The sequence below is a fragment of the Cupressus sempervirens genome, chromosome 4 (assembly GCF_028749045.1).
Source record: "Cupressus sempervirens isolate cs-2001-9-10 chromosome 4, ASM2874904v1, whole genome shotgun sequence".
Lineage (NCBI taxonomy): Eukaryota > Viridiplantae > Streptophyta > Pinopsida > Cupressales > Cupressaceae > Cupressus > Cupressus sempervirens.
Window position 1 is genome coordinate 319,928,070 of NC_143121.1, and position 27,157 is coordinate 319,955,226.

The 27,157-nt window shown below is 37.2% G+C and overlaps 1 protein-coding gene across 2 annotated transcripts in view; it reads left to right on the plus strand.

Annotated features, from left to right (window-relative positions):
• Positions 1-27,157, plus strand: part of LOC149561318 (alpha-glucan water dikinase, chloroplastic-like) — a 131,758-nt gene that overhangs the window by 38,407 nt on the left and 66,194 nt on the right. For both annotated transcript variants that reach the window (XR_016363796.1, XM_089825083.1), the window contains exons 8-12: positions 12,847-13,221; positions 13,328-13,438; positions 13,632-13,730; positions 13,904-14,038; positions 14,269-14,357. Coding sequence is in view for 1 of the 2 variants with exons in the window: in XM_089825083.1 (XP_089681209.1) it covers positions 12,847-13,221; positions 13,328-13,438; positions 13,632-13,730; positions 13,904-14,038; positions 14,269-14,357 (809 nt within the window). In the remaining variant the exon portion in view is untranslated. The remainder of the gene's footprint in view (positions 1-12,846; positions 13,222-13,327; positions 13,439-13,631; positions 13,731-13,903; positions 14,039-14,268; positions 14,358-27,157) is intronic.

Genomic DNA, 27,157 nt, shown 5'->3' on the forward strand with positions numbered 1-27,157 from the left:
ATTTATTTTAATTTAGTTGCATTAGAGTTTTAAATTATTATTAAGTTGTTTCCTTTATAAATATTTTAAAATTCCTACAAGTGGACTGAGTCATTATTGCATTTTAAACTTGATAAACATAGATATTGTGAAATATTCATTTGTTTCTGTATTTATGTCTAGTTTGTTCCATATTGCAGGAGTTAAAGTGCATCCTAGACTAGTTTAAAATTGCGTTCATATAATTGATCCGTCGCGTCTGAATTGTAGAAATTATTTATAGTTTAAATACATTGAGCTTTATAAAGTTGTACATTTCAACTTATAATATTGACTTAGTTGCCCATTTAATTAAGCATTGGTCTTTTATTCTTAATTCATAATCCATATGCTAGCAATTGTTTCATTTCTTTCCATTGAGGAATTAATATATTCATTTGTTGTATTCGTTCTCTATTTAAAACATTATCATATTTATTTATTAATTCATAAATCACTAGTTTGAAGTTTTCGATAATTCTTGCCATTTTGAAAGCTTTCAATATATTGGTGTTCTAATAAATCTGCTATAAGCATCTTGGGCTTAAGTGTTTTGTTTAGGATTAGGTACAACCACCTTGGTTTTGTAGAGCTAGAAGCACCGGGGATTTGATCGCATTGATCGATCCCGTCAAGTTGGCCTTAACTGGTTGGATATCCCAACATCGAGTAGGCAAGGGTCGTAGGATTCTAATTTATGGTTTTGGGCATAGTTGGAAAACTCGCCAAATCCAAAAACTCGCCGAGCCCCCCAAAAGTTTAATCGGGAAAAACTCGGCCATTTAAAAAAAAACTCGGGAAAACTCGGGAACCTAAAAAAACCGCTAAAATTTAATTCAAAATACATTTTTTTGCAAATTTCAATGAGAAGATGCATCTAATGAGTTCATTATAGAGAACACAAAAGAAAGAAGCAGGAGTTTAGATATATATAAATGCATAGTGGGTACAAAATCACATTCTCATGCTGAATGCTGATGGCGGGAAGCATAATAGTAAATAATTTGTGTCAAACTAGAAGTAAAAACATCATTACAATCACATTTTCCTCTTCCTAGCTCTACTAGCATATTGTAACTCTCTATCTTACATAATATATATAGGCTTTTTGCCTTTTTTTTTTAACCAACAAAAAAAAAAAAAAATTTAAAAAAGAGTTTTTCTGAAAAACTCGCCGATTTTTTGCAAAAACACGCGATTAGTCGGCGATTTTTCACAAAAACTCGGCGATTTTTTCTGGCGATTAAATCTGAGAAAAACTCGCTAGTCCCAAAACCTCGGCGATTAGTAAAAACTCGCCAATTATTCGGCGATTATGCCAACTATGGTTTTGGGAACCAACAGGAGCCACCCAGCTTCAATGTAGCTTTGAGTGAATTGCATGAGGGCCTACGTACAATCATTTCCATCAAGGGCTGTGTGCTAAATCAGGTATTCCATATAGTTAATAATTCTTGTTATATTGATTGTTGTGATTCCCATCAAATAAAAAATTGCTCTTCATAGATCATTTCTTTTGTTGCATGCCATTCACATATATTATTCAAAAAACTCCAAAAAAGCATATAAATCAAAATTCTCAAAAAATCAAAAAACCCCAAAATACAAAAAACATTTATGTTTTTCCATCAGCATTTTCGTTAGAGACAAGACATGGTCTTTACAATGGTATCAGAGTGGTTTCCTGCTAGCCTATAGGAATTGGGCTCAGAATTATTTGATTCGTGATTTGTTCAGGAATTGATGACATTTGTTTTGTTTGGGATTCAATAGTTATGGATGGTGACAAAAGATTTATTCTAGGTAGACATTATACCCATAAAGAGTGTACTTCACCACCTATGGATGAAGAACCTATGATACATTCTGGTATTCTAAAACAATTGAATGTGTTAGTAAATGAGTTGAACCAAAATCATAAACAGATGACCTAGCTTATTTCAAATCCGAGATTTGAGCAGAGCCTAATATCACTTTTTTGAAGAGTGAAATGTGATGATACATTGGTAGCGACTGATGTGCATGACATTCCTCTTGATTTATTACATGATAGTGTTAAGGTGTTGGACACAATAGAGGTGGTGGGTGATGGGAATTCATGTCATGGTGAGTCAAATGATACAATTGTTGACACAAGTTCCCAAGATTGTGCATTTGATGGTGATGCAATGACAATGGAGGTAAGTACGTGCGATGATATTGTCATATCTATAGCTACTTCTGTGATAGATGAGCCATTTAGTGAGGTACTTAGCATCAGTGTCTTAGATGTTCATGTGTGTCGCTAATAGTACACATGTTATTGATTTTGAGGTTGACGATGATCACTCACCTGAGTGGAGCTGGGCTTAGTTTACACCATTTGTAGACAAAATTCAGTTTCCTTTAGTGGCAGTTGGTGATGTTTCTGTATTTGCAAATTTTGATGAGGATGTGGGTATTGTGGATATAGTAGAGGCGAGTGCATTTTTTGAGAGCAACAAAGAACAACATACTACACCTGTGTCTTCTATGGCTTCATCTTTTCCAGGGGTTACTAGAGATGATTAGGATTCCAGTGAAGTATATTTTATAGGAAGTCTGTACTACTTCACATTTGTGCAGGAATTATGGGGTGCAGAGATTGTTTGTACTTGAGTTGGATGATTGGTTGAATGATTAGGTTAGTACAGAGGACATATTGAGACCTATGGATTTGACTATAGGGGACACTTTAGCATCTATATCACCAACACATGTACTGGGTGTTATATTGCAGGTGATGTTGATGGTCTTGATGAAATTTGCATGCAGTTGGTTTAGTGTTGACAAGGATGCCACGTACTTCTTCATTTGGGATCCAGGTGGAGGTTGGAGTTCACTGTGTTGTGGGATTGCTTGAGGACAAGCAATTTTGGGGAGGGAGGACTGTAATGTCCCCATTTTTGCCAGCATTGGAGTTTGAGAGATTAGCCTATTATTGTGATCCTCGTAGGCTAATTATTGTGGATAGAGGGTCTTCTAAGGTAGTAGCTTGGCATAGGAGGGTCTTATCTTCTCCAAAATTCAGTAAGTTACGGGTTGGTCTTCGTTTGGCTCAAATTAGACTTCTTCTAGGCTTAGTTTTGTGTACTTACTATTTGTGGTAAGTTGGGTGTTGATTGAGATGGACCCTTTCTATTTTTGGAAAGTGCATTTGGTCACATGGAGAAATAACAAGTCCGACTCCTATTTCAAACGACATATTTAAATGATGAATATTTTGGGAATTATTATATATTTAGTGGCCAAATTATTATTAAATTATTAAATGGCTTATTATAAAGTTATAATTTAACTTTATAATTTCAGTTAACTTGAGGGTTGAGTCATCATCAGAAGGGGGCCATTTATTATATGCCTAAGCCAAGTATTAAATAATTAAAGTGATGTTGTGTTGGAAAGTTTCAAGAGCTGAGTTCTTTTGGGAAACTTTCGTAGTTTCAAGAGTCGAGTTCTTTTGGAAACTTTTATCAATAAAGCATTATAAAAATGAGCTCATTTCATTGGAAAAAAGCACGCTTGAATATTTATTTTCTTTTGTTGCCTTGTAGCTTTTTTGAGGTTCTGAATTTTGTTGCACTTGCTGAAGTACAAGAGTTGAGTCTGAGATTCTGAGAAGTGCTTGGCAATGCACAGCTGAGGTATTGTGAATTGTTTGATCTGAATTTTGTTTCTTTCCTACTGTATTCTCTGTGGCTAAGGAGAAGCTTGCTGCTGGTGATTATGTTTGGATTTGTGAAGGGATCCAATAATGTTTTCTTATATCAATCTGCAATTACATTCTGGAGGTTCGATCTAGCTTTCAGATTGATTATGATCATTTGTAAGACCACAATTTGGTATCCTTGATTATTATTTGCTTTTTCTTTGATATGTTTCTGGAAGTGTGGAAATTGTTCTCTTGCAAATTATTGCTGAAGTAAAATAATTTGCCTTCCCTTCCTCTATTGTCTCATTCTGTATCTGAGGAGAGATATTTGTGAAAGGTATAACCATTGATCTCAAAGAAGTTGTGAATTGCTGAAGTAATAATCACCTGCATTTGGACCTGGAATTTGATTGTGCATTGAAAGAGGGCAGATTTAGCATCTGGTGGCTGCATTAGACTTTATCTTTGCACCTGCAAATCATAATTGGAGGTGGCCTGCAATTTTAAAGAACCTGCAATCAGGAAATAAAGGTTTGGTTGGGCTGCGTGTGTTAATTTCAGGTCTGCGATTTCAATTTGTGGAGGCCACACTTATCAAAGGCAGCAGCAGGTTCATTTGGAAGCTGCGATTTGTTAATCAGCAGCGACTGGGAGTGCAAAGGTATATTGACAGTGAAAGGGGTGATAAGGGAGCCACCCAGCTTCAACATGGCTTTGAGTGAATTGCATGAGGGCCTACGTACAGTCATTTGCTTTTAAGTCCTAAATCAGGTTTTCCATATAGTTAGTAATTCCTGTTACATTAATTGTTGTGATTTCCATCAAATTAAAAATTGCTCTTCATAGATCATTTGTTGTGTATTGCATTTCATTTCTTGCATTCACATATATTATTTAGAAAATTCCAAAAAAGCATATAATCCAAAATTCTCAAAAAATCAGAAAACCCCAAAATACAAAAAACATTTATATTTTTCCATCAGTATTTCAGTTAGAGACAAGACAGGGTCTTTACAACCTCTCATGCTGTGATACATCTGGACTAGACGTGAGGCAGATTTGGTTGCATCTGGGCTTTTAAAATCTGCATTTGGAGCTTATTCACTACTGCTGGGTCTGCTACACTAGCTGTTCTGTGGGAGTCTTCATCCGAGCTTTCTACGGTTAGAGTATCTGAATATATTCATTTGCTACATCTTTATTGTATCTCAGATTTATGTTATATTGAGTTTTAATATATATCTATTGTTCTGAGTAATTCGTTGCCATTGAAATTCCAGTTTACCAGAGAAAGAATACAATTCATATATGTGTTGAAATTATATTGTATTTATATATTTGATATGCATTGGATTCTATTTGGCCATATACATTGTGTCTTATTTTAACAAACAGCATTGAAACAAATCAATACATCAGCAAACTGAGACAAACAATAACATAAGATAGCTTGCAAGCAACTGTTTGGCAAAATTACAGAGTGGAAAGGCACAAAATTTGGTCTAGAACAGGGGGTGCCTTTACATAGTAATCCATCTCAGAGCTGCATAAATCTATTTAACTTATGGAATATATCATTACAAGGTTTGAAATGCATTAGAAATTAGAATGCTACAACATTCATCAAATCAAGTATTATACTTGTGCCAGCTTAAGCGGCAAAGATGTCCTAGCTACGACTAAGAGATTCATCTGAATTTATACAAACTATCATAGGGAAACTTCTTTAGAAATAACACTTACAAATAAACAATAGAGAAACTTCTTTAGAAATAACACCTACAAATTAACCTCCTCGAGATTGAACCAAATATGCTACTTCATGCAGGTTGTTGTTAATGGGCTGAAGGTGCCAAAGTATTGGGAACTCTCAGAAATCTATGGTCGAGGGCATTAGACTCAAAAATAGTATAATTGGTACTATTTAGCAGATGCCCATATCCCTCAAGTGTCATTTCTCCTTGAATCATGCTAGAAATTGAGGCCTAAGACATCTTCTTGTATTTGTATGGCATGGAGGAGGTCCTTCTGTGATTTGCAAATCATCATTGCCATTAATGGAATATTGATTGTGGCATCTTAAGGCACATGCTGAGCTCACAAAACAGCGAGAGAAATCATTTAGGAACGTCACAAATTCATTCTGGTTGTTGTAAGGTCTTGCTACTGCAAGGAGGTAGGTGAAAGTTTGAAACGGTGCATCGCATTGGGGTTATAGGTCCAATTTGGATTTTGGTGTGTTTTTGGGTGTAGGAGAGGCCTTGGGAGTAGGTTTTAGAGTGTTTCGAGTGTCAAGTCATGGAAGAGATTGGGATCAAGAGTGAAAATGGATTGGAGATTCCGAATTGGAATGTAGTGGGGATTAGGTCTTGGGAGGGACCACAGATTGGGGGATGGGTAATAGGAAGAAAAAGCTAATAGACTAGGGGTGGAGTTAGGAATTTGGAAGCAAAGGATAAAAAGGGTGCGTTGGGGCGTTGGAGTTTCGAGGTTAGATTTCTCAGATTGCTTATATGTGTGGGCAAAATGAGGCCTAAGTGTATAAAGAAGTTAGGGCTCGAGCAAAAGTTGGCACTGTCAAGTTGAGTCCTAACATTGTTTACGTCTCTCATGCTTGTGAAAATATCAACGGAGCTCCTTTATTTTCATTCAATAAATTGAATATTAGTCATCTATAGTATTTCATCTTGCCTTTGGCCTTCCATCCAGACAAGTATTAGATGTTACACATGAGGCCTATGCAACAATTATGTTTGGCTTTTGGTAGTTTGTAGTGTTGAGTTTGTAGTTACAGTCAGATTGATATGATCATGAGTTTCATTATTGATCATAATTAGATAAATATTCCTTTATATACATATATTATATATTATATATATAATATACATATTACATATATATATATATATATATGATTATTTATATTATTAATATACTAACTAATATGTTTAAACCTTGGAGACATGTCCCTTCAAGAGATATGTCTCCTCCTCTCATACTTACGTGAGATCCAAATCTGCATTTGGAACATATCTATAACTATGGCAATCTTATTACATTTGTAGAAAAGATCCATGTTACTTAACATGGTATTAGAGCCAAGTTGCAAATGTGAGAAAATGATTCATTTATGTAACAGTTAGAAACAAAGAATATGGAGTTTTCATTCGATATAATATATGACACATATGGATTGTGGAATGACTTCAATACACATTTAAGAGAATTTGATCGATAATGAACCATTGTGAAAACAAAAAGCTCTTTGACACTTCATTTGTACAGATTCCACGCAGCTATTAGAGAGTTTGGTGATGACACAATTTTGCTCACACTATATATAAAGATTCCTCTTGCACCATCTGCCAATAAACACAGATCTCAAAACATGCAGACAAAGGCTTCAACAATTGAATTTATGTCCCATGTAGTTCATTAATTGGTGTAAACACAAGCCTCGAGTTGTTGCACTGCCATACCAATATAAGCGAATAAGAAGGCACGATACATAATAAAATGACTGGAATATGTATTTGTACATTGGGAACTCCGATCAACATAACCTTGCATGCTGATGAAAGCACCTCTCTTGAAAGACAAGCGTCAATGGAATAGGGGTAGGTGGACTATATTACATCCACATTGGACAACATTAATAAGATGAGGGGTTAAATCATAAGTAACGATGAAACATTAAAGTATTGTTCATTAGACACAGATGGAGGGTAAAGGGTTGTCGACATGTTGTCTAAAGAATAAGAAAATGGTCGTCTCTTGTCAAGAGAGCAAAAGGAATGAATCAGAGAAACAAAAGGAAAGGAGCGAGAGTTTTAGAAAGGGAAAGCCTCACACGTCGGAGATGAGACTGATCAACAAAGATAGTATCACCAAATAAGGTGATAGGTAGGATTGGATCAGATTCTGCTCTTGGCTCGCTACTCTTGTCTCATGCATAAGTAATATTAGTAAGTGCAAGGTCGATTGGCAGAATCCACAAAAGTCTTAGATCGGGTTTGGAGAAACAATATCATCTTGAAGCACGTGAGTGAGGGGGTTTGGTTTCTCGCTGCTTGACAGATTGATATGCGAATTCGATCTTCTCATGGATAGACACTCAATGCCAATCCAATTTCCAAGCAGTGAAAGGGTTTTTGAAGTTTTTTATGTAAGAAAATAAAATTACGTATATATATATATATATATATATATATATATATATATATATGAACCCCATGTTGAGTTGAAAAACATAACAATGGAATTAGCGAGGAGAGTGATGTGGATAGAGGTTAGACACAAAGTCACCACCAGGTGGCATACATAACAAAAGGATCCAATGTGACAAGTGGAAAACTTTGAATCTCTTGCATGAATTAATAAGGAAATATAATGAGACATTTTCAAGTGTGCTATATTAACTAGGATATAAAAAGTTTTGGGAGTGAGAGATTGTACCAAAGTTAAAAAGACATGTACAGTGGCATGGAAATAACTGACATGTAATCCAATTTCTGCCACTTGTGATTCAGTCTTTCTTATGTGGGAAATACAAATAGATCAAAGATACATAAGAAATACAAGGGGGACCCGCCTTCAAGGTAAGCAGAGGTAAGGTTCATTCCAAATATCATAAAATAATCTATGTATATTATTGTTATTATATTGGCATAGGTGTTTTAAGCTGGTTAATATACCAATCCCCCTAATTCCATAAAGGTTATTCCATAAAGGTAAGTTGGTAATATACTATATTCTTTTGATATTTGTATATTCTAATTCCCTTGCAGTATCTATTTGTTAATGATAGACATTTAAAATATGAAAACACACTTATATTTGACATTAAAATAAGGAAATAATATGTTAAAAATAGAGATATAGACAATAGAATATATGCTTATATATTCACAACATATATTGTATTAGACATTTATCTATATTATATTGAAATGATCTATTAAAGAATTTATTATTATTCTCGAGTACTATGTTATTCTCTCCCTTATTTTCTATATGAACATTTGCCTTGATCTTTTCCTCCAAGAATGTTAGTGCAAGAAGAAGGAGATTGAGATTCAGAGGGAGCCTGGCATGTTATTAGAGGCAACCTTGAAAGAGAGGGAGAGGACTGAGGATGTTACTTAGTTAGAACTTCAGTGATATCGATCATATTGATTTAGAGGGAGTAAACCAATGTTGTGATGGAATCTTCAGTGATTGATAAATTGTAACAATCAAGAGGACTATAATTCACGCAACTATGTGAATGGGCCTACCCCTTGTGTACATCATAAAAAAGTGGTAACTTTAATTGAACAATCTACAAGTCTCTCTTTGATAAATGAAACTTGGCGTATGAGTTGTAGAGTCATTCAAGTGGCACAATCATACTCAATCAAGATATTGGCGTATTGTGGACGAGTTTGTGTTCATTTCTGCTATTAAGTTAAATGAATGTTTGGACTTTCAATGGATAAAAAGAGCAAGTTAGAACTTAGAAAGGAGTTATTATATTTGATACAAAATTGTTCAACAATATAAGAATAAGTGGAAATTTTACATTGTGGGGGGAATAATAGTCAATGTTCCATTCCCACTTTGAGAGGGGAGATGTTCCATTCTCAAACAATTTAAGAAGAAAATTTTGAATCTTCACGTGCAAATAAGTATTCTTATTTTTGACATTTATCTCTTATTTGTAATTTCTATACATACTATAAAGGTTATTTGCCTTGATCTTTTCCTTTTGAGGATGTTCTTACAGGAAAGAAAGTTGGTACTTTACACATGCTACCAAATATTGTGTAGACTCAACCTAATGATAGTAGTGCCAAAGAACTTGATGATCAAGATGGATAAAATAAGGCTCTCATCTTTGATGATTGAGATTATGAGATTCTTCTACATTAAGCGGGAGTATGACACTTCTTTGAAGGCAACGCAAGAGTTTAGAAGATTGATACTCAGAGGGAGTCTAGAAATACATGTGGATGACTGCATGATGTTGATGGGCCTACTCCTGCGTATATCATGAGGAAGTGATGACTTATCACGAGAAAATCAGAAAATTAGATTTAGAGTGAGTTCGATAGGCATCCTTGGGTGAAAAGTTTTTTGAGGAAGTAACTAGAGGACCTGACTTCCTAGGATCGATGTTCAGAGAGAAATTTTGAGGTGCAATCCTTTGTGGATGATATCTTCTCTATGAGGAGAAGTTCTAAGAGAAATTCTTCATAATGCACACTCCTCTATGAGAGAGAAGTATGAGGTGAAAACCCTTTGTTCCACCCTCTAGCAGTAGCTATGGTAGGTCCACCCTTTGACTTGGTTCATGGTGTATATCATGTGAGTTACTGCATGATACTATTGTGATTATGTCATGAAAGGTGATGATTTTTCATTGATGTATATATTTAGAGGGGAGCTAGTGAAAGGTGAGGATCTTATCAATAATTGGACCTGTTATCATAACAGACTACATTAAGTTGTTGTCCCGGTGTGCCGCAAGTTATGATAAAGAACAGAAGGTAACTATTGTAAGGTGACGATCTTATCAATAGTAGACCTATCTCCTAACACCAAAATGTGTTAGAGCAAGTGTTATCTTTATTCTTCAAGCCGGATTTTGCTAGACACCTTGATAACCAACATATCATGGTTTCTTTGGGCTGGATTTTGCTAGACACCATGAAAGTTATGGTTCTTTGGGCCGGATCTTTCCAAACACCATAACTTAAATTTATCATAGACCTCACTTAAGGTGGTATTTAAACTTATATTAAAGTTATAAAATTTTCTTAATTTCCCTCTTTGCTAAAAGAAGTGTTGAGAAATTTAGCCTCATTGTGAATCGTAGCAAATTCCATATATATAATATGTGTGTGTGTTGATGGATTTATGTCTTAGTTACCGGATTTGTGTATCGGACCTCGGATCTGGATTCGGGTCCAATTCGGGTCCGGATCCGCACGTGGATCCGTGAGGATTCGGGCAGGGTTTGTGGATCCTTCAGGATCTGTGGCCCAAGGATCCTGACGGATCCACAAGCAGAATCAAGGATCCTGCCTGGATCCTCAAGGATCCAAGCACGAATCCTGAGGATCCAGCACAAATCTATGGCAATACAAGGCACAAAAACATAAAATCATGAATGTGAATATTCTGATTTTATTTATAATCACGAAAATAGATCAATTATCAAGTATACTAGATTCATAGATGCATACTAGAATCATAGATTCATACTATGAAATGATTTCTCTTAGTTTTTAGTATAAATAAATAAATATATATATATATATACACACATGAATTCTCCACGGATCATTATTGGAAAAAAAATTCCCGAATCCACGGATCTGATACGCATACCCGAATTGGATTTGTTTCACTAATCGGCAACTAAGATTTATGTTGATATCCTTAAATATGCCATTCTAGGAATATCATTCTGAGATGATATCTTTTCGTATACTGAAGAACATAATATGTTCTACATCAATCCTTCCTAACTAAGAGGGAGTGTTAAGTTTGTAGTTACAGTCAGATCTATATGATCATGAATTTCATTATTGATGATAATTAAATAAATATTCCTTTATATATATATATATATATATATATATATATATAGATATATATTTTAATGTATATATATACATATGATTATTTATATTTTTAATATACTAACTAATGATGTTTAAACCTTAAAGACATGCCTCTTCAAGAGATATGTCTCCTCCTCTCATACTTATGTGAGATCCAAATCTGCATTTGGAACATATCTATAACTATGGCAATATTATTACATTTGCAGAAAAGATCCATGTTACTTAACATGTAGCGGTAAGATTTGTCGTCTTAAAATCTCAATTGTGAACTTAACTATTTTTTGTTTTTGGGTTTATCTGATGCTGGTGTGCTTATTGGATAAAGGTTTACCTCTGTTCCCCGATGCATTTTAAGGTGTAGTCTCTCTAAAACTTAATGTATCATGTTGCTGTCATTATGTGTTGGTCCTATTGATTGCCTCTACTTGGGACCCACCTAATTGTCTCTTCCTTTTGTTCATCAATAACTGTATGGGGGTGATAACTTGTCAGTCTAAAATAATGTTGCACTACAGTTCTTTAGGCCACTTCTATTACTGATGCTATAAAATTGCTTACTTCTCTTTGCTTGTAAGTGAGAATTAAGGAATATTGAGCAACTTATTTCTGTTTCCAGATTAGAAGCTATGGAGACAGAACCATAGGATATCATACTATTACCTTACGACAAGAAACCTTAACAGCTGTGGAAACTCAATATATATAGATTGAAAACATGGAGTACTCTACACTTGAGTCATTTTGCTGCAGCTCTTCATTTGAGATTGTAATCTTAACTTGAATAAGTTTAATATGTGACCTCTAAAAGCATGTTATAATTTGGGAAGAGCTTGTATAAAATGGAACAACTTTTGAAGAACCATGCTCCGCATGTACATAATTGTTGCTTCTGCCTATTTGAAAAGAAACTCCACTAGCTTTATGTTAATGATCATTTTAATGTTAAGTTGGATCAACCATTTATTTTACAAGGATCTTTTTTTTTCATCATGACGACTTGTTTAAATGCTTTTTATAAGAACTGATGTTCTTTAAACAACAAATTTATCTTGTTTGGATCTGATGAGTGACCACAGTAAAGCCAACTGTGAACTCTTTGAAAACTACGAAAGTTTGTTTCTGCAGGGAAACCCCTTTCTAGTGGCGGGCTTCCTCATCATTATAGAGTAGACAGAGTTGGGAATCCCTTTTTCCTGGTGGTAGTCACCTATTGTTTTATGCAGCTCTGAGACTCCAGAGACAAAATCATTGTGTCGACTATGGCTGATCTGTTATGGAATAAACATAAACTTGGAATTTCTCCCTCTGAATGAGGCTGGAGCCTATAATTGCATATCATAGAATGTTTTTATATGCTTGGATCACTGTAAAAAAATTTGCATGGAGCATATCTATTAAAAAAGTCTATGTAGCTGTGAAATTCTAATTAGAATTAGAGCTGACAGTTGCTTGTAGAAACCTGCTTTCTGGCTCTTTGTGAAAAATCAGTAGGATTTTATATTTGTTACTTTTCTCTTTAAAGTTAAATGACTTTTGTATGTCTTGTAGGAAGAATATGAGGCAGCTCGGATAGATTTACAAGATGAAGTTGCTAAGGGTGTTTCTGTTGAAGAGATTAGGGCACAGCTTCAGAGGGGTGCAAATTTGGGCGATGGTTCTTCAAGTAATAAGATCTTAAAAGATACACACAAGAAAGTTGTTGATAAAGGTCGGAAGCCTACAGAGTGTCAACGCATTCAACGGAAAAAGCGTGACATGTTTCAAATACTCAATAAATTTCCAGAGAAAACAGAAACTGTCAAAGTGTCTCCTGTGAAAAGAAAGCTCAGTGCACTTGAGCTGTGTTCAAAGGTTATGGAAGAAATGGATGCTGAGTCTGTTCTTCAAAAGAAAATATATAAGCTGGGGAACAAAGAACTCCTGGTAAGACTCTTTTCTGATTAAACAAAATGTTATTTTGATGAAAATTTCAGAACCTTGAACATTATCAGAAACTGGAGATTTAGGAAATGCTCTATTTTCCATGAAGGTTCTCATAACAAATCCACAAGGCAAGGTCTGTGTAAGGATGGCCACAGATATGGAAGGACCACTTGTTCTACACTGGGGACTATCAAAAAATTCAGACAGGGAATGGACAGTACGTTTACTTATATTTAGCTTGTATTTTATCTCTGATTTTGCGGGAACATAAAGTAAAAATGACCATGTATGTTCTGCAGTTTCCGACCAGTGGAAGTGTTGAATTTTGTAAGACATTCTTCATTGAGAAGCATCCTGGTTACAATTATGTTTAATGATAAATCTAATTCTCAGAACATTAACATTTGCAGGCACCTCCATTGGATATTTTACCTGAAGGATCAAATATTCTGCAACAAAGTTGTGAGACAACATTTAGGAAAGGGTTTGCTTTGGATCCATCTTTAAGGGTATGCCACAACTTTATGTTATGATTGGCCAAGAAATACTTATGCTATCACAATTTTAATAGAACATGAAATGGATTTTCATAGCAACAACTTTTGAGGACATTGACCTGTAAATAGTTGAATATTTCTAATAACCTATGCTAACCCATTCAAATTGTTGTCGGCAATGATAGTCTGTTGAGATTGAGATTGGTGAGCATAGCTTTATTGGAATGCCCTTTGTTCTTCATTCAGACAGTAATTGGATCAAGGACAATGGTTCAGACTTCTATTTTAGCCTGAGAGAAAAAGATATTAAACCAGTAAAGGTGATTTTCTTAATGGTGAATGCATTAAATATTGGCCATATATTGCTTCTTATTAAATCCTGGCAGTCAATATCGTTTTCTCAATTATTTTGAGTGCTGTGAGCCTATGTAGATGATGTGCAAACTTAAGGTTTCAATTTCCTTCTCTTTGCAAGATTTCCAAAGAGGTTAAGCTTGCAATAAGTTTTTACTTTTGAATCAATATGAACTGTTTTCTGATTCCTAAGCAGGCACCCGGAGATGTAAAAGGTACTGCTAAACAGGTATTGGATGCAATTGCGGAAAATGAGAGTGAGGCGCAAAGATCATTAATGCATAGGTGATTATACCATCAATGCTAGAGAAGGGGAAAAAAATGCTAGTTTTCTCCTCTAAAATGTTTGGCAATTTCGTTACTTATAAATATCCACGTAAAATGATTATTCGTGTCTTGTAATTCTGTTACTACCAATGTTATTTTGAAGTATAGATAAAACCTTTTCTTTTCTTGGGTTTTCTAGAGAGCAACGCTGATACTCCTTATGACATCAAAAGTGTAAAAATGATATCATAAAGGAATAAGTAACATCTAATGTTAATTGTTGTAGTTTCAGTCGGATTGAATTGATATAGAATTAAACATTTTGCATTTGATTAATCATCAATTAGACACATGCGTGCGCACCCACACACACAAACACGTTCGCACGCACACACAGTGCCACTACATTTAATCAGCAGTTACAGACAAAACACACACAAAACATATAGTGCCACTACATTTGCAGAGATCCTTTTCCCCCCAACATCTAATCCTTTATTAAACTTGATTCAGGCACAATGGTTCTCTTATAGATCACACTCTGTATCTGATGCAAGGGTCTGAGGAAAAGAACAGAAACAATGAAATATGTCAGTAATCCACATCTTTTGGAAACTATTTAATAATGTAAACTTGTATTAAATGATGGCTTTTATAAAGGGTATAATGGTGACCAGATCCATGAAGAGCATGATGACCTCATGGATGGTAAATTAAAGAGATGGTGTTTCCACAGTCCACACAGATCAATGATAATACTTCTGGTTAAAAGCTGTATACAATTATTAGTATCGACATTTTGGATCACACTTTGTGATCCATCATCAAGAATATTGGTGCAGAGTCAGAAACCTTTAAATCTCCGAAGATAAGCTTATACTGAGGTGCTAGGGGTGTTCAACTCAGGGAGGAAGACCTCAAAGTTATGCCTAGGCATGGCAACTTTGGACCAATTCACTAAGGCAGGCAAGACTTGTCTTTGACTTTTGGCTTTGCTAAACCAAGGGGCCTTAATTAAGGTGCTATTTAAGTGCATGTCATGTCCTGGCCATGGGGGAATTCACAGCATTATTAATCATGGTCACAGCCCTTAAATTTTTTAGCTTAGGCTAATTAAAGTAAATAAAAGATGCTAGCGATTAATAGAGGAAGCAGGTTATAAATTAAAGAACTTATCAAAGAGCAGTTATTTCCTACAACAAATGATATTAAATTAGATATAATTAAGTTTCAAGCCAGCGGTTTAGAATTGTGAGTCTTTAAAATGGCAGCAATTGGAAATAGGTGTTAAGACAAAAAGGTATGACCCTTTCCACTATGGAGGTAATGTCCCCGTTTTTGGCCAGTCTGTGTAGTTGATAGAGTTAGCTCATCATAATGACCCTCGTGAGCTGACATGGTGTTTTGGGGGTCTCAGCTGATTACTTACTATTTTTAGTAAGTCTATTTTGGGCAGTTGCTATTTTCGGCAGCGTAGTGGATGGCTTGGCAGTTGGTCGTCACCTACAGTTAATCAGGTTAATAATTGCATGAGCTCTTATTTATTTATTATTCATTGAGTTACATTATTATAATAATGACTTTAAGAGATATTTCTAAAAAGCAAGTTGTAAAGTTTCTAGTGTTGAGTTCTTTTGGGAAATTTTTACGATTTTTGAAGTGGAGTTTTATGGAAACTTCTGCCAACAAAAGCTTATAAATGAGAGTTCATTTCATTGGGAAATGAATGCTTGATAATATAATTGCTTTTTTGTGCCTTTGTGGCTTTTCCTGATTTTTGACTTGTGAGCCCTTGCTGACATATAAGTGTCTCATTTGAGAAATTCTTGGGAATTATGCTAAACGATACAATTGGCCAACATCTCCTACTGTGAATTCTGTGGCTAAGGAGAATAATCTTGATCATCATATCTTTTGATGATTGATTGGCTGAGGATTTTTGAGAATTGTGTATTGAATTGAGATTGATATCGCAATTGGTGCTGAAGTATGCAAGTGTTCGAATTCCTCCTACTGTCTTACTGTGTCTAAGAGGGATTTAGTACTAAGATTATTGTTTGAGCAAGTGAAGGAAAATTAATGTTATTGTTGGAGATCAATAGGGATCGATTTGAGGTTTGACATTGCAAGGAGTCAAAGTCTGGTAGTGTAATTGTGAGAGTAACACTTGAGAGTTACTGTAATGTCCTCGTCATAAAATAAATGTATTTAATTAATCTTTGTAACGGGCCGATTGATTTAATTTATCTCGGTCCCATTTTTATTTTTTTGTGTGTTCAAAGTTGTGTCGTTGTTGGCTATCTTTGTACACCCTCGGAATGGTTTCCTGCTGGGTATTTAAACACAACTTGTAGGAAGTCTTAGGTATGTTTTGGATTATATTTCTTTGTACTACGAATTCCTGTTGGGGATTCTTTGTTGTTGCCATTTCGGAAGTGAAAGATCCTCCCTATTTGGCTCGTGCAGTTTCGGTGGGATTCAACCCTCACCCTATTCCGTTGTTGCTTGTAATACTTCGCTCGGATCTGGCAAGTCGGAGCACCATCATATTGTAAATAATTATTGGTTCGATCTATTTGTTGTTCTATGCACTTCCATTTTGCATTCCATCAACATTCGGTGTTTTGTGTATAAGCAATATTGTGTTTCAGTCGCCATTTGTTTATCTCACATCCATACGGCCCTCTTCCATCATTTCGTACCAAGTCACATCAATTGCACTTCTGTACAACCCTGTTATAGTCACCGTACAGTCTATTTTCAAGATATCGTATGCCCTGCTTTAAACATCTGTACGACCTTCCCTAAATGCCGTACGGTCCTTTTAATACTTGTACGTATGAACTATAATCTCGTTCAGACATTTTGCCTATTGTACGGCCACCTTCCAGCTACACTCCGTACAACATCTGGGCACATAGTATGACATTTTGGATTTATAGTACGATCTTCAATTTGTACGGCCTCTCCCTCGTCTCCTGATTTGGTGTATGGTAGCCGTACGACCTCCACTTCCACAACATTCCTAGGGGAAAAAATGTCCTAGGCAACATATCCGTACGACCAATCAAGCATCTGCAGCTTGGGGTTGTTTGGAACATTACAGTGGTATCAGAGCCTTCGATCCAACCAGCTTGTGGACAGTGAATGAGAGTTTATAGCCGAAAGAGAAGGACACATTTCATTGATCAAATGGCTGACGAACGGGAATCGACCGCTGCCGAACTTGTAGCTCTTTTGAGGGAGCTTGCTAGGAATCAGGCATAGATCACTGGCACGCAACGACTTATGGAAGAAACTCTCAAGAAGTTGGCGGAGAACAAAATATTTGGAGAACAAAATGGTCACAACGCGGACTCGGTGTTGGGGAAATCAATCCCTCAGCCAGCACGCCCCTGACCTTCCATGCCGACTTTTCCACCACGGACGAAGGCACAACATGGAGGGAGATAGCCAACTTTCAAAGAGATGAGAGAAGACTGGAAGAATGCAAACCTTGAAGAAGATATATCCTATAAAGATTACGTAGATTTGAGAATGAGATATTTGGTAGGCGGAAACAGAGGATATTTTAACGATGATCTCAAGAGAAAGTTGAGTAAGGTAAATCTGTCACCATTTGATGGATCGGGTTCCATATCAGTGCAAGCGTGGGTTATGAAAGCTGATACATACTTCCAGCTGAATCCCATGCCAGAAGAAGAAGCAAACAAATTTGCCGCATTACACTTGGAGGGAGTTGTCCACGAATGGTGGCACCACGACACCATCACACTAGGGCATGATCAGATAAAGACTTATGTGGAATTCACGGAGAGATTGATAGAACGATTTGATGGTAAAGATCCGGAGCCCAATTTCAAAGATTTGGCGCAACTGAGGCAAATTGGATTGGTAGATCAGCTCATTGCATTTCAGAAACTCTTTGTTTTGGTGATAGACATTTTCGAAAGAAGGCGGGTAGTGCTCTTCATGGATGAACTGACTGAACCTCTGAAAGGTTGGGTGAAGGGATTCAATCCGACTACCCTGTCAGAAGCAATCCGTAGAGCACGAAGTATGGCCTTGTCGTCAGCATCATCCTCATCCACTCGAAGTTACTCACATCCTAAAACACCGACGTTTCCGAGGGACAAACCTCCGCCCAAGAAGCCATCATTGGATGAAGCTACCAGATAGGAACTCCGAAGGAAGAAATTGTGTTTCAACTGCAAAGGACCTTGAGAGCCGGGCCACCGATGCCTCAGAAAAGGGAAGATCCATTACATTGAGGTCGTGTCCGATGATGAGGATGAACAGGAAGAAATGCTGGTTGAAGATAACCAACCCCACCATGACACCAACATCAATCTGAACCGTACGGAGAGAATTGCTGCTTTGGTACAAAGCGGAGGAGCCATTGCATTGGCTGGTAGCCCGAGGTGCACAATTTTTCTTGTAAGGGGTACCCTTCAGGGACAAAGGGTTACGGTGATGTTGGACATCGACGCTACTCTAAATTTCATCAACTCATCCTTGGTAAGACAGAGAAGTCTCCTTACGGAGGCACACGCAGGCTTTAAGGTCAAGGTTGCCGGAGGGACTTTCTTGCCCTACACGCACCTTGTTCCTCAACTGAGCATCACAATGGCAAATCACACGGTGACTGAGGACTTCTTCATAGTGGACTTGGCGTACATGGATGTTATATTGGGCATACATTGGATGGAGACCCTTGATGAATACACTTAGAGTTTCAAGCTGATGGACTTCACTTTCGTGGTTGACGGAAAGAAGGTTGTCCTCCGAGGAATGACAAATGAAGGTCCGAAGGAAGTTTCCGTACATTGGATGGAGGCAATCTTGCAGCATGATGACATTACGTGGGCTACGCATTGTTTTATCTCGACGGAACCTATAAAGGGGCATCAAACACCTCCACAAGATGATGAACTTCAGGATATTTTAAGTAGACATAATAAAGTTTTCATGGATATTCTAGGCATACCACCTCATCGGGGGTTTGAACACACAATCGAGTTGGAATCAGGAGCAAAGCCAGTCATAACCACACCGTACCGCCACCCCAAGAAATTCAAAGATGAGACCGAAAGGACAATTTAGGAATTGCTAGAGAAAGCATGGATCTGTCCCAGTTCTAGCCCATTCGCATCATCTGTAGTGTTGGTCAAAAAGGACGGGATGATGCGCATGTGTGTGGACTACGGTGCGTTGAACAAAAAAAACAATAAAGAATAGGTATCCCATTCCAAGGATAGATGAGCTGCTGGATGAACTACATGGTGCGGTCTATTTTTCAAAAATAGATCTTCGTTCCGGATACCATTAGATTCGAATGAGGGAAGATGCGGAGAAAACAACTTTCTGCTGCCACTACGGACATTATGAGTTCCTAGTCATGCCGTTCGGATTGACCAATGCACCTGCTACATTTCAATCATGCATGAACCGTATCTTCAACAAACAATTGTGTATCTATTGGTATTCTTTGATGATCTTATTTATAGCAGGACTTGGGAGGAGCACCTGAAGCATCTGAATGAAGTTCTAAGTATCATGGAGGAACAATCCTTGTTCGCCAAACAGTCCAAATATGAGTTTGGTATGATAGAGATACTGTACTTGGGGCATGTTGTCAGTTAATACGGGGTTCAAGTGCATTAGGAGAAGATCCAAGCTATCCTCAACCGGCCTCCCCCAAAATCACTCACGGATTTGCGAGGATTCTTCAGACTACGCAATTACTATAGGAGGTTTGTTAAAGGATTCTCTCAGCTCAGCGCACCTTTAACGGATTTGACGAAGAAGGGGTCATTCCAAGGGAACGAAAAGGCACAACTCACCTTTGATAAGCTGAAAGAGGCCATGAGCAGTTGTCTCTTGCTTGCACTACCTGACTTCACTCAATTGTTCATTCTGGAGTGCGGCACGTCCGGGGAAGGCATCAGAGCAGTACTGATGCAAGATAGACACCCCATCGCTTATGAGAGCAGAAAGCTTACACCAGTAGAACGCCTGTATTCCATATACGACAAAGAAATGTTGGCCGTTGTGCACGCACTAACCAAGTTCTGGCAGTATTTGGTAGGTGCCAATTTTGTCTCCGTATGGATCACAACAGTTTGAGATATTTTTTGGAGCAGTAGGACTTGAACGAACGACAACAAAAATGGGTAAGTAAAGTTCAAGCTTTTGATTTTGACATTATGTGAAAGGGAAGAACAATGTTGTTGCAGATGCCTTATCCAGAAAACCCACCATCTGCTTACTAGACCGGATTTCAGCTGACTGGAAGGCACATTTGCTAGTGGAATATTCCAAGAACACATTTACTTGTGAAATAATGGATGGCCACACCCACAATGATCGGTGTAGAGTAATTGATGATATCATCTACTATAAAGACCGGATATACTTGGTGTCGTATTCCAAATTGAAGTAGATCTTGAAGAAAGTGCACGACTCACCTTTGGCTGGACACCCTGGTTTCCTCAAAACGTACAGAAGTCTTCGGAAAAGGTTTTCATGGAAAGGGCTAAAAGGGGATGTGTTGCAACATATGAGAGAATGTACAGTGTGCGAACAAAACAAGTTCGAACATACTCTTCCTGCCGGGCTGCTATAACCTTTGCCAATTCCCGAACATAAATGGGAAAGTATATCAATGGACTTCATAACAGGTCTTCCGAAGGTGAACAGAAAGGATTGTATCTTCGTGGTGGTTGACAGATTGACAAAGTATGCACATTTCTCACCATCCCCTCGGACCTTCAGGTTGCACAAGTTGCCGATCTGTTTTTCACAGAAGTCTTCCATCTGCACGGGTTACCCCGAAACATCGTCAGTGATCGAGATGGACGATTCGTCAGTATCTTCTGGATAGAATTGTTTCGGATGGCAGGAACATAATTATAACCAAGCAGGAGTTGCCACTTGCAGACGGATGGTCAAACCGAGATTGTGAACAAATGGCTTGAAGGCTACCTTTGGAACTACATCTCGGCACAACGACGAGCGTGGGTAAAATGGATCCATCTGGGGGAATATTGCTATAATACCACTTATCACATGTCTATCGGGATGGCACCATTCAAAGCCCTGTACGGGTATGAACCCCTTTCTTTCATTGACACAGTTCTGGGTGACAGTCGCGCTCCAAGGGCGAAGGACTGGCTTCAGGAGGGACAAGACATACTGAGGAGATTGAAAGAAAACCTACAACAGGCATAAAATCAATAGAAGATGTATGCCGACAGGCGCAAGATAGAGAGGAGTTTTGAAGTGGGGGATCTGGTCTATCTCTGGCTCCAGCCATACCGACAGTCTTCATTAAAGGGATCAGGAAAGGAGAAATTGAAGCCACGATTTTATAGCCCCTATCGCGTGGTTCGTCGCATTGGTGAGGTAGCGTATGAACTGGAAGTCTTGGAGGGAAGCTGCATTCATAATGTCTTCCATGTTTCCTGTCTAAAGAAAGCCATAAGGCAAAATTTCACAGTTGCTACCGACCTTCCGCCACTCAACGAAGAAGGAAAGCTCATCTTGGAACCTGCCGAGATCCTCGAAGTATGTGAAAAGATCCTACGGAATTGCACTGTGAAGGAGTATTTGGTACACTGGCGACACCTACTGTTGGACGATGCAACGTGGGAAGGCGAGCACATTCTCCAGCATCCGACACTGCATTTGTTTGAGGACAAGAAAATTTTGGAATAGGAGGACTGTAATGTCCCCATCATAAAATAAATGTATTTAATTAATCTTTGTAACAAGCAGATTGATTTAATTTATCTTGGTCCCATTTTTATGCTTTTGTGTGTTCAAAGTTGTGTCGTCGTCGGCTATGTTTGTACACCCTCGGAATGCTTTCTCGACGGGTATTTAAGCACGGCTTGTAGGAAGTCTTAGGTATGTTTTGGATTATATTTCTTTGTATTGCGAATTCTCGTTGGGGATTCTCTGTTGTCGCCATTTCGGAAGTGAAAGATCTTCCCTATTTGGCTCGTGCAGTTTCGGTGGATTCAACCCTCACCCTATTCCGTTGTTGCTTGTAATACTTCGTTCGGATCTGGCAAGTCGGAGCACCATCATATTGCAAATAATTATTGGTTCGATCTATTTGTTGCTCTGTGCACTTCCATTTTGCATTCCATCAACATTCGGTGTTTTGTTTATAAGCAATATTGTGTTTCAGTCGCCATTTGTGTATCTCACATTCGTACGGCCCTCTCCCATCATTTCGTACCAAGTCACATCAATTGCACTTCTGTACAACCATGTTATAGTCACAGTACGGTCTATTTTCGAGACACAGTATGACCTGCTTTAAGCCGCTGTACGGCCTCCCCTTAATGTCGTATGATCCTTTTAATACTTGTATGTACGGACTATAATCCCGTTCAGACATTTTTCCTATTGTACGACCACCTTCCAGCTACACTCCGTACGACATTTGGGCACATAGTATGGCATTTTGAATTTACAGTATGGTCTTCAATTTGTACGACCTCTCCCTTGTCTCTTCTGATTTGGTGTATGGTAGCCGTATGGCCTCCACTTCCATAGCATTCCTAGGGGAAAAAACGTCCTCCTAGGCAACATATCCTTATGGCCAATCAGGCATCTATAGCTCAGGGTTGTTTGGAACATTACAGTTACAAGAAACCAAAGTGTCATTCAATTGAGAGTGTATATTTGCCATCTGTTAGCCTGTGTTTGCAATATACACAAGCTGCTTCACATTTTGTAATTTGTGGCTAAGTACAGGGCATGTGTTTGAATTGCTAGGCTGTATTGAGACAATTGTGGCTCATGCCACTCATCCAGTTCATTGCGTTGGTGATTCGAGGGCTATTGCAGGTGGTTGGGAAACAATTATTTGTCTGCGATTTATTATTCAAACTGTGGAGGCCACTAAATCATTCAAGGAGTTGCAGTGAGATTTGGGGTGTGGTTGGCAACCGGACAAAGGCCGTAGCAAATTGGTGAGGATCTGCGACTTGTGTTTGGAGCTGAATTCTAAATCACTTTTGTGAGGTCTGCGTTGTTAGGAGTTGTGATTCCTCTCAGAGCAAGGTATTGGATGGACAGCTTGCCAACCAATTGCAATCCAGGTGCTTATTAGTATTTGTAAATTTGATTAATGTTTAAGAGAATAAAATAGAATGTGGTTTAATTTCTAGTTACAATCTGATTGTCCATATTGGCATTATAAATTCTTTGAAGTTGTTGATACTTTTACAAAGGGAAAATTCAAAAATTATTAAATTTAATAAAATCTCGAAAAAACATAAGTTGTGCATCAACATTTAAACTAGAAGCCAGTCAGGGTTCTTACAATGGAGTCTCTAAAAGGAAGGAGGCCTCATTTGTAGAAGGCTTTCTTGAAGAATCATGATAAGCAAGAAAATAATTAAGAATTGGAATTGAGTGAGAGCAAAAAATAAATAGTTATAACAGCAATTAGATCAAAGATAGATATATAAATATAATAGGATTACAGGCATATTTTACATGCCCATGCTATAGTAATATTGGTAGTAATGAATGATCTTTGTAAGTAATCTAAATGTTTCTATTTATTATATATGATAAGGGATTGGTTAAATACTATATTTGTTCTTTAGAGAAACAGATTACAAATAGGAAGTATGGCTAGCTTTTCAAGCTCATGAGAGCCAAGTACGACACCCAAAGATGAATGTTATGCTTGTGGGCCAAGGGGCTTTTTGTGCTCTTGTGCTTGAGATACCATCAAGCATGCCACCCCAAGATGAATGTTTTGCTCTTGGGCCAATAGGCTTTGTGTGCCCTTGCCTGTGGACGACCCCAAGATAAATGCTATGCTCATGGCCCAAGGGGTTTAGTGTGTCCTTGGGCTTGAGATCCTCTCGAGTACGCCACTCTGAGATAGATGCTCATGCTAAGGGGCTTAGTGTGCCCCTGGGCTTGAACAAGGAGGATGACCAACTTCCAAGGTGGAATGAGGAATGGAAGGGCTATTATGATAATAGATAGTTTCTATTATCTCTGTTTAGTATCTAATGGTTATCTATTGTAATCTTATGTAAATATTAGAATGTTATCTATTGTAATCTTATGCAAATATTAGAATGTTTCTATTCTTTACGATTGTATCTCAAGGAAACATCATTTAGTCTCTTGTATAATTGATCTCTTGATCACTGTTAATAACAAGCAAATATTTTCCAATTACTTCGTAATATGGTATCAGGGCCAATACTCTAATTTTTTTCGAAAATAATTATAATTTCTTGGTTGAAATTATCTGCCTTTATTTTCGAAATTATTTACATGCATATTTGCTTCCAACTCTCTCTATAATCCGACTAGGGTTTTCGTTTTGAGCGATTTGAATCTCCCAACTTTTGGTTCGGTTTTGCAACCCATTTCTATCCAGATCTGTCTGTTTTTTTTGCACATTTCTGCCATTTTTTTGTGGCTTTTTTGCAGCAGGGCTGTTTTTGTTCAAAACCCTAATTTTCTAGTTCAAATTTTTTTCTGGTTTCAGATTGTTGGTGAGTTTTTCAAGAGCTCAACTGGGTTGTCGTTAGCTTTTTTTGGGTGCCTCGATTTTCAAGCTAGCTGATCTAGAAACCAACACCATATTTTTTTTGGGTTTTTCGAGCTCTCTTTTGGGTCACCCTTCAATTTTTCTGGGTCTCTTATTTTTGAGGTTTGCATGTACTTGCATGTTTGTTGCATGTACTTACATGTTTGCATGTGCTGCTTTACTATGCATAAGTCTCGTGTTTTGCCTCCCTCAATAATTCTAGTGGGTTTTCATAATTGTTTTCCTCAAAAAAAATTTCTGATGGGTTTACTTTTAAAAAATTCTGATGGGTTTCAATAACTATTCCCTTAATTTTTTTTTGATTCTGTACTTTGCAAAGTTGTGTGGGATTCTTTCGTGGGTTTGTAATTTTTTCCTCAAATTATCTGTTGCGTTTTATTGTTTTTACTGAAAAACGAAGCTTTGTAATGTCAGGTTTTGATTGATTTTTCACCTTAAAAATCATGTCAGGTTTTGATTGATTTTCACCTCAAATATCATGTTGGGTTTTGATTGATTTTTCACCCCAAAAATCATGGTGGGTTTTGATTGATTTTTCACCTCAAAAATCATGGCCAAAAATCATCTTGGGCTTTGATTGATTTTTCATCTCAAAAATCATGTTGGGTTTTGATTGACTTTTCACCACAAAAATCATGTTGGGTTTTGATTGATTTTTCATCTCAGAAATCATGGCTTTTTGCGGTTTGTTTTGGAGCATTATCCAAAGTACCATCAACAGTCTTCTTAGCAGACATCCTCTGCTCCAGATTCAGAAGACTCCTGCAAGAAAAAAATTTAATGCAACTATTGCCAAAAGTTTGGGAACATAAAGGTTGAATTTCGGAAGTGCTTAGCTGCCCTATCTAAGCAATCTAGTTTGCAGCCCACAACGATCAGTGTGGAGCACCTTGAGTAGACATAATTTGTCTTTTATGCTTTTTGGTAGCTTGTGCTTTGGATAGATTAATCATTAAGGGAGGGTATTACGATAATAGATAGTTTCTATTATCTCTGTTTAGTATCTAATGGTTATCTATTGCAATCTCTTGTAAATATTAGAATGCTTCTAATATTTAGTTTTCTGTTTCTAGAATAGAATGTTTCTATTCTTTAGTTAGCTGTAGATAATTGTTAGTTTTCTCTTAGCTAGAATAGAAAGTTTCTATTCTTTACGATTGCTTCTTAAGGAAACATCGTTCAGTCTCTTGTATAAATTGATCTCTTGATCATTGTTAATAACAAACAAATATTTTCCAATTACTTCGTAATAAGGGTGGCCCATCTTCCATGCTGTTGCGGCAAAAAGGACAATCAACCTTGAGATTGTGGTATGCAAACGTTTTAACAAAATCTTAATGAGGTTATTATGAGAATCCACATTGGAATGGCTAATGTCTTAATTTGGTTTTAATACAAGAATGTTGAATGATGAATACTAACAATTAGACAAGATAAATATAATTTTGATTTATGACAAAGTTCCCGGACTCAAATCCAGCCCTGACTTGGCTAATGTAACTTGACTCGTGAACCGGCTTGAACTCGGCCGTGACTTGGCAAAAGGATAAAACCCTTGAATTTTTTATGAAGATTTACCCTTGTCTTCACCCTTTTTCTATCATATATTGAAATTGGTAGAGCTGACCCAGCTCGCTGACCTACACTCAGTAGGGATGACCCAACTTGCTAACCTGAGATACTCACTCGACTTGTGCAGAGTCTGGAACCATGATTTATGAACTGATGCTAATTTATAGGTGGCTAAAATTGTGTGCAGGATTCTAAACTAGGATTAATTGTTAAAAGGCTTTTCAATTGGTAAATTCACACTCTCAACTATACTACATTTCTTACTTTTAATTAGAACTATGGTTTTAGGGCAAATTATAGTAATATCTCCAAAAGGGACATTACACTACTATCATAGCTAAGGGGCATCTACCTTGCCACAAACCATATCCAACATAGAGTATGCACCTGTTCAAATCGTCACACCATAGCTGTATTCTAGTTTGATAATACAAAGCCCTACACCTTCTTTAAACATATGAAATATGACAAAAAATGTCAAAGGATGTGTACTTGATAGCCCTTGACACTATTATACATATCTAGAGATGGCATTGAGTGAGACTAATAACAATGCAATATAAAATAAAGTTAAATTTGGTTAGTTTTATGTGTTTGTGAGATGAGGGCTTGAGCTTTGGGCAGAGAAGTGCTTACATTCAGCTGGGTGACA